The sequence below is a fragment of the Poecilia latipinna genome, unplaced genomic scaffold, assembly GCF_001443285.1.
Source record: "Poecilia latipinna isolate Pla-1442-1.1 unplaced genomic scaffold, P_latipinna-1.0 Scaffold843, whole genome shotgun sequence".
NCBI classification, from domain to species: domain Eukaryota; kingdom Metazoa; phylum Chordata; class Actinopteri; order Cyprinodontiformes; family Poeciliidae; genus Poecilia; species Poecilia latipinna.
In genome coordinates, this window is record NW_015113459.1 from 112869 (window position 1) to 121540 (window position 8672).

The window sequence follows — 8672 nt, forward strand, 5'->3', positions numbered from 1 at the left end:
AAAATTCCCCAAATGAGTTCCACAACTCATAATTATCCGCATAGAGACACATTTGAAGCTAATAAGTTAGAAACAAATAGTTTTTTCACGTTTATAAAAGAAAGTTTGAGTTTCCCCTGAAGTTACTTGCGAAGTTTCAGCGACGTTTCAGTCCATTTATGATTTGGGTTCATGATCAGGAAGTACAGAATCACTTTGCACTCTCAGTCACATTCTCACATTCTTGCCACTGGGTGAGTGCTAATTATGTGGTTTTGCTTTTCCGCTTGGCTGCAAAAAGAATTACAGCAAACGTTTTTTGATAAATCGCTGTTTTGACGAGTACGGTAGATGTGGCGCTCGGTACGAAGCTCTGGAAGCGGCCCCTTTTTCATCCATTTACCAACTCCTCTGAGATCTTTTATTTCAGCTTTGCTCCTGTGAAGATATTGGACGAGAAAATCTTTTGTTCCTGAGGTTAAAGCAGACACGTTTTCCAATATACACAGCAGACATTTGTAATTATTCTGCCTTTAGCTTCCAGCAGCACAAACCAAATGGCTCACTACGTACAGTTTGATTAATTAATGGCATTCCTTTCAGTAAAAATGAATGCCGTTTTTACTGAAAATGGCATTCCGACTGGAATCACAGTCAGAATGAGAAAGAAACCTGGATTTTCTCACAGCAAGAAGGTATTGAGTTTAAATCCCTGCCTGGATCTTGTTTATATGTTCTACCAGCTAAAGTCTGTTTTCATCTGCTACTCCAATTTCCTGAATGATTTCCAAATCCTGTATTGTCAGTGAATTTCCCTCTCTGATTTACTTTTAGATTTATCTCACCTTTTGTACTTTGACTGCCAGAGCCAGCTCTCTGTCCCTGAACAGGACCCAGCAGGAATAGAACATGGACTAAATGGGAAAGCAGCGAGAGGCCAGACATGGCAGTGGAATTTAGTCAAAATACTGATATATTTTTTGGTATTTTATGCAGTAGACCAAGTTTACTCTGAGTAAATATTTAGTTCCAAAGCAAATACTTATTTTCCAGCCTAAACTAACTTGTTAACAAACTAAACAAGTTAGTTTACAAAGTAAATATTTAATTAAAATTTAGTTAGAAACTAAAGATTTAGTTTACAGACTAAATATTTGGTTGGTGAACTAGACATTTAGTTCCTAAATAAGTACCTTAGTTTGTTAGCTAAATATTTACCTCAGAATTAAAATGAGTGGGAAATAAAATGTTTCTTTTACAAATGAAACATTTAGTTACTAAGTAAATACTTATTTCCAGTTTAAGCAAACAGTAAAGTAAATTACAAATTAAATATTTACTTCAGGGCTAAATATTTGGTTTATAGATGAAATATTTGCCTCAAACTTAATATTTAGTTTGTAAAAAACTATAAATGTATTAGAACATGGTGAAAAATATAATTTTTTTATTTCAGGCTAAAAGAACCCCCAAATGTTGTTAATTTTGTCTGTATAGCTTTACAAACTGCACCCTATTCATTTTAGCGTCTAGGTTTGTAAATGTATTTTAACAAAGCATTAACTCAGTGGAACACAAACGCACGCCGCTGGATTTTATTTGTGAAAACCTGTCATGATTAGTCTTGATTTATTTCATAAAAAGCCTCGTAAACATAAAGTTGTAGTTGTGACCTGACAAAATGGATAAATGGAAGCTGCTTCATTCTTCACCGCGTTTCTCATCTTTTCCAAGGCCGTTTCGATACTCGTAGCTAAGAAAAGCAGAGAGAAGAATTGATTTCTCGTACCCACAGTGCAGCGCAGACAGCTGCGTCACACTGGGAGCCGAAACCTTCATGTGGCTCCCTCTGGGGTCAGCAGGGTATCAAACTCAGCCTGAGGTTTGAGGCCATCTGAGGGGACAAAGACGTCTGGGGTTTTCCCATCCATCTTTTTCTGCCGCGACTCCTTGACAGAACTACAAAGCCTACACTGTCAGAGCTGTGTGAGCAAATAGTTTCTTTTCAGGGTTGTGGCTACGCAGGCACATATCGTCCTACATGTAGAATCGTACCAGACAAACAGTGTTTTGGCAGATCTCCCCCCTTCCAACTACACAGACGGTGCTCCTCCCAGTGTGCCATACATGTGAAGACGTTTCCTTCTGATTAGGACTTGACAGCCAGCAGACCTGTGGTTTCAGTCAGACAGGCCTGTCTGACCCCTGAGGATACTGAGCCGGAGCGCTAGTCTCCCCGTCTCCTGCACAAGTGCTGCCATCTGCTCCGATAAAAGGAGTGTTTGTGTGTGCTGTTCACACAAGAGAGTGTGTGAACAGCACACACTCCCTTGTTTGCTGTTCAAGGGAGTGTGTGTGTGTGTGTGTGTGTGTGTGTGTGTGTGTGTGTGTGCATGTGTGTGTGTGTGTGTGTGTGTGTGTACGCATGTGTGTTTTCTCCTTTTCCCAGTCAGTGAACTCATCTGGCTCCCACCGCAGATCGCCCCATTGGTCGTTCTTGGCGGTCCAAAGTAGCTTTTTTTTGAGGGGGGCTGATTATATACTCTGTCAGCTGCCAGTCCAAATTACAGCTGTGAGCTTCAGAGCCCCGCGAGCAGCCACCAAAACGCTACGCTGAGCAAATGTGCGCCGCACCGGTGAGGTGACAGAATAAAAAAAAAAAAAAAGCAGGAAGAATTCTCAGCTGCATGTTAACATTGTTTGTTTATCAGCTGACAACCTGCAAAAATGTGACTGCAAGAAAACAGTTACCTGGAAACTAGAGGTGTGAAGTTCTGCATATTTTGGCATTGATCCAATATGTGTAAATACATTGCTCATATTGCCAGTACTGATACTAAGTATATAAGTCATTTAGCCAGTGGAAATAACAAATATCTAATACATTAAGGTACAAAAGCATTAGTTTTATTCATAAAAAGTTCATCCTGGTCAGTCACATACACATCTCATCCCCAATCACACACAAACTCCAACCCTAACATGGAAAATTCAACTGCTTGAATACCTATGCAAGGTATAATAACAAAATGTCCTTGAGAATTTAACTGTTCATGTTCAACAACCTGCTTAATATTGGCCATATTAATATTAATATTCTCTATTTTATCTTCAAAGGTTGAGGTCAGTTTAAAATAGTGAACTCTAACCCCTCACCTTTGACCCTGTAAAAATGATCTGCACATAGCAAGATTAGCCGTGCAACTTTGAAAACTAGAAAGATTTGATGGCGGCCCAGGCAAAACAAAGCCAGTAATAATGTTTTAGCAGGTTTCACTTTGTATCCCAGCATGCTTGGTAATAACAACATAAAGTTAATTAGTTTTACAATGTTCACCAGTGCAACGTTAAGGAACAGCATAAAGTGGAGACCTTGAGTCAGTTTAATAGTTCATATTTCTTGTCACACTTATGTGTCTGATTCTCAAATTAAGATAATATGAGTAGGACTTTTTTTTAAAACCAAAAACATAGGTTTTAAAAAAAAAAAACTTTTTTTTTTTTACATAGGTTGTATTTACAGTACAGTAAATGTACTGTATATGTGCATTTACATATACAATAACTTATATATGTTTTAATTTATATATGTTGCACTTTTTAAAATAAATAAGTAAAAAAAAAACATCGGTTGTTTGTGACAGTTACAACTGCTATCAAGCAGTAAGATGTAAACAGTTACATGAGATATATTGATAATTCGCTCATCATCTATCAGCCGTCAGAGAAGATGTCGGCATCTTACTCAGGCATTGGCGCAACAAGCCCCACCTACGTGGGAGCAGGTACGTAGCGTTTTGGGAAACTGTGGTCGGCGATTTTACAGAAGAGCTTTGGACTCAACATGTTGGAATGACACACAACTTTCTATGAATGAATGAATGTCATACTGTGAGAGCTCTGGTGGAGCCAGATGCACATTGTCTGAAAAAAAGAAAAAACAAACATAAACCATCATCAATTACTACTTCTTGCTGTCTTTTTTGTTGTTTTTGCCAGTAGTAACATCTGGCTGTTGATCATGACTTGTGTGATGTGAAAAAAAGTGTTCCCATTGCAGTTTTGAAAAATATATCTATTTAAATATGGCTGAAAAACCACCTCATCCTAGTGCAAAAACTTTCTCTCAGAAAAAGGGCTTTTTTTTCTTTTAACTTGCCGTGTTTCCATTAAGCAATTTATTTTCATAATTTAATTTTACATAATTCTGTGGTTAATGGAAACATGGCTAATGTGGCTATATGGAGTTCTAAAGTTTTAAAAATGCCTTTGTAACTGTCTGTTTTTCATGTGTTGGATATCTGTGAATTAGGGGAAGACTTGTTGCTCTTTGGGACATCTGAGCCTATTTTTGTCAGTCACGGTCGCTTTAGATGATTAAATCTTCAGGTCCAGTAATTATCCTTGGATGTGGCTTGTGGAATTGAACTTAGTTATTAAGTTATTTAACAAGCTTTGCAATCATATTTTCACAAGGCCAGCTTGATCTAGGCAAAATCATATGCTTAAAAAAACTGCCTTTTGTATTTACTCAGGTTCTCTTGTCAATTTTTGTTTGATTGTCTGAAACATCTAAGTGTGATCAAAAAGCAAAAACAGAAGCAATCTCTAAGGGTTCCACCCATTTCTTACAACACTGAACATCTCAGATCAAAGTAAAGGGATATTTCCCACAAACAGATGTGAGAAATGTTCCCATTAAATATTCTAACATGTAATCAGCATAGATCTAGAAGAGTGTATGAATCTGGCAGAATCTGGTCTGGTTGATTCCTTCAGGTCTTCGTTTATAACATGCTTCACTGTTGCTAGCCCCACCAGGAGACCTCCTGTTTCCCACCACCAGTTTCTAAGTTTATTTTTTTCTTATGATACTCACTGACCCTACACCGGACGCTCGCATTACCACCTTAATTCTCAACTTCCTCCTTTAAAAGATTACCGTGCCAGTGTAAATAATCCTGCTGGAAGCCTTGCGTACCATCACCAAAGCTCTGCAGGAATACGTCCAACCTTTCCCCCCGCCCCCATCACCCAGAGCAGCTAATGTCACGCTGTTCTCACTCGCTTTACACTACATGGCCACCTGCTATGAGCATGCATTGCGCTGCATAACCTGGCGGCCAAGCGCAAGTGAAACCCCTCCGAACGTTGGCATCTCCATGGCTACGGCATTTGTTTGCTGTTCAAGGGAGTGGCCTTTTCCAAACCGCCTAAATGTGGGCTGCGGTTGCTCCGCTCTAAATCACACGCCGAAAAGTAACGCAGACGTGCAGAGGGCCTCGCCAGCAGTGGGTATTAGTTATTTTTCTTTCTGGCAGCAACAAACATTGCAGCTCCACAACAAACGGCTCGATTTTCCAGCTGTTCGGCTGCTGAAGTGGTGATTTCAGCTCCCTCACTCCCCCGCCCCGAAAAAAGGCCACAAGCACAGTAGCTGCAGGGTGTGGTGGTTCTGACCCAGTTCAAACACTAAACACTGAGAAATCCAAAATCGTAACTCAGCCTCAATACTCAGGAGATGTTTGTGTTCATTGGAGTGTGTGTGTGTGTGTGTGTGTGTGTGTGTGTGTGTGTGTGTGTGTGTGTGTTTCTGGGTTTTCCTATCTCTTTAGGACTTCCCTTGTCTAGATTGTAAGGGGAGCAAAGTGTTTTCCTAATGTACTGGGACAACGTTTTTGAATAATGAAGCCTCATATTGCATATATTAGATATAAAATTGCTAAAACTATACAAATATTGTTGAAAATAAAATCTTTAATAAATGCAAAAGTTGTGCATATTACACAGTCCTCCTTGATAATGCTCTATTTGTAATATTTCTCAGAAATATGGGGAGATTTTCCTTCTGCAATCCAGAAATGATTTAAGTTGAGAATCACACAGATTCAAGATGTAGACACTTAAGAAACTAAATCATGGTTTACTACGCAGCAAGTCAAATTTGTGCTGTTAGAACCTGATTACAGTTTACTTTTCGAATGACCTCCCTCAAAAAATGGCCTTCAAACATGCAAAATAACACAGTCCAGAGTCACAGTCAAAGCCAAGTTATATATGTGAGTGAAGATTGCAAAAATAATACATTAAATAAAATGTTCATTACATTTTCAAATTAATTCTCACTTATAAATCAGAATATATTCCCAATGCCTGATCTTGAGAACAATTCACATCTTTAAGCATCCATGCATAATTTACAAGATTTGTTAATATTTGAACATTCTGTAGAGTTATTGCAATTAAACTGTGGATTGAACTGAATGATGATATCAAATTATGTGATTTTTTTGGTGAGCCTTAAAATAAGTGTAAGTGTCGTTAATCTGAATCTGGAAGGTTGAGGAAGGAAGTCAGTGCAGCTTTTTTCCTAAAGATACAAATGACAAACTTGTGGATGTATGTGTGAGATTTTAAAAGAATGCCTCGAGTCCATTTGGATGATTTGATTGTGATGCTGCAGGGTTTGACCTGATGGAGTACTTCAACGTGAAAGACATCCTGGGGACCAGAGTCGATGAAGGCCAGAGTTCATATGTTCGCCTCGGGACGATGCCAATAGTCCAGCAAACAGAGTGAGTGAACTCTGCCTGAACTAATAAGTGCACTTCAGATTTCTGTCAAAGCTAGAGAAAACATCAGACTGGAAGACTAGCTCATGAAGGACAGGCAGATTGATTTTATGTCTCACAGCTTCAGATGTTTTTATTAAGAAATATTCAGCATACTGGCTTTTTATACTAATTGTACTAATTTTGTTACATCCAAATAACCACCTCATTCTAGCACTAAGACTTATTCTCAAATGAGAGTTCTTTTGAAATTAGCACATTTAAGTTAAATCAAATTGATTTTCGAAATGTCAAATTGTGCGATTAGATGGCCAGTGGAGACGCAGCTACAGATAACAGCAGGCAACAAGATGGCATCTCAAGAATGGCTTAGCACAAAGACAGTCTTCAGTAATGATTCTGATATTTTCCTCAAATGAAGCTTCACTAGATATAAAATGCTAAATTGTAGTAAAGCTAATCTGTATGTAAAATATGACTTACTATTTTGTTTTTCCTTGCAATTCAAACTAAGGTTCTGACTGTAGGAAGTGATAACTTGAAGCAGAGAGAATGTTCTACTTTCTTACTGTAATCAGAGTGTCCACTGTGGGTTTTTACACATAGAAATCTAATAGGCAGTATACACAGGCCTAAAGGAAAGTATTAACCATATTGCTTTATTTTGCAGGGATGTGTTTGCTCAGGGTTTGCCAGATGACTACGCCTTTGTGACAACATTCAAATTCAGGAAAACCTCAAGACGGGAAGACTGGTACCTCTGGCAGATTTTTGACAAATATGGAATCCCACAGGTTGGTTCACCAAGTTTAAAAAATATAAGATCTCAACATACAATGACTTTACCCAATTAGAGGGATAGAAATCAGGCCTTGAGAAACCTGTTGCTGATTCTGTTTGAACTTTCCTGTGTCTTCCAGGTGTCCATCCGTCTGGATGGTGAGAACAAAGCCGTGGAGTACAATGCAGTTGGGTTGACGAAAGACGCTGTCAGAGCTGTGTTCAAGAACCCCGAAGTCGACAACCTCTTCGACCGCAACTGGCACAAGATCGGCCTCAGTGTGGAGGCAAAGTCTGTCGCCCTGTACCTGGACTGCAAACACATCCAGACTCTGCCAATCGAAGACCGGGAAGACATAGACATTCAGGGGAAGACGGTGATTGGCAAGAGACTGTATGACAGCGTTCCCATAGACGTGCGTACCCACCTCTATTTTTAAGGCTTAGTTCTCCGCAGGCTTTCTCTTTCCTAAAGGTTAATCTGTTTAATGGCCTGTGTGTGTTTGAGCAGTTTGACCTCCAAAGGATGATGATTTACTGTGATTCCAAACAAGCAGAACTGGAAACCTGCTGTGATCTCCCCACCGGGCCGGTGAGTAGAACTCCCTTAGACACACACTGGGTCACTATTTTAGGGATTCTGTTTTAAAGGGGTAGTATTATGTAAAATAAACTTTTTGGAGCTTCACGTCATGGTACAGTGGCCATCCATCCTGCAGTGTTGCCTTGATTCTTTCATGCATGTTTGAGAAATGCTTTAAACTTAAAAAAAAAAAAAGTTCACCAATTGATTTCAAACCCCCATATTTATAATTCATTTAATAATGCTGATGAGTGATGCAATAAATTACCTGGGGGTTTGTCCGGTATTAAAAGCCATCTGTGCCCATCTGTGATCATAATCTTTTCATAACCAATTCCTTAAAGTGAAAACAAAATCAGCTTTGCTTTCCATTCTATCAGAAGTTTATTTAATTTAATAAAAGTCATTTGAAAATGACCTTGTAACTGTAGCCTGACAAACCAGATTGTCACACCTCATGCAAGCATTTTTGTATTTTATATTGAATTTCGTAAATGTCTTTATTTATTTATTAGGTTTTACTTTTATGTCCTGATTGGAGAAAATGAGTCTGTATACATTTATATGACCTGGAGGTCCAGTGCCAAGACTGTTCAAGAGGGGCCCATGGCCCCCTTGTTCCCGCTTTGAGGGCACCAGTATGAAAGAGCTGTTAGTTTTTCAGATGCAACTGCTGTAGACATAAAACAACATCCAAAACTACTTGATTTCCAAAATATTATAGAAAAGAAATTGATGCTTCCTGTGCAAAAGCATCA

At 38.8% G+C, this 8672-nt stretch overlaps 1 protein-coding gene across 1 annotated transcript in view; it reads left to right on the plus strand.

The window, feature by feature from the left end:
- col22a1 (collagen, type XXII, alpha 1) overlaps nucleotides 1-8672 on the plus strand; it is an 86473-nt gene that overhangs the window by 18391 nt on the left and 59410 nt on the right. Inside the window, exons 5-8 of the mRNA XM_015047794.1 lie at nucleotides 6443-6554; nucleotides 7222-7345; nucleotides 7472-7747; nucleotides 7843-7923. Of these exons, the coding sequence (XP_014903280.1) occupies nucleotides 6443-6554; nucleotides 7222-7345; nucleotides 7472-7747; nucleotides 7843-7923 (593 nt within the window). The remainder of the gene's footprint in view (nucleotides 1-6442; nucleotides 6555-7221; nucleotides 7346-7471; nucleotides 7748-7842; nucleotides 7924-8672) is intronic.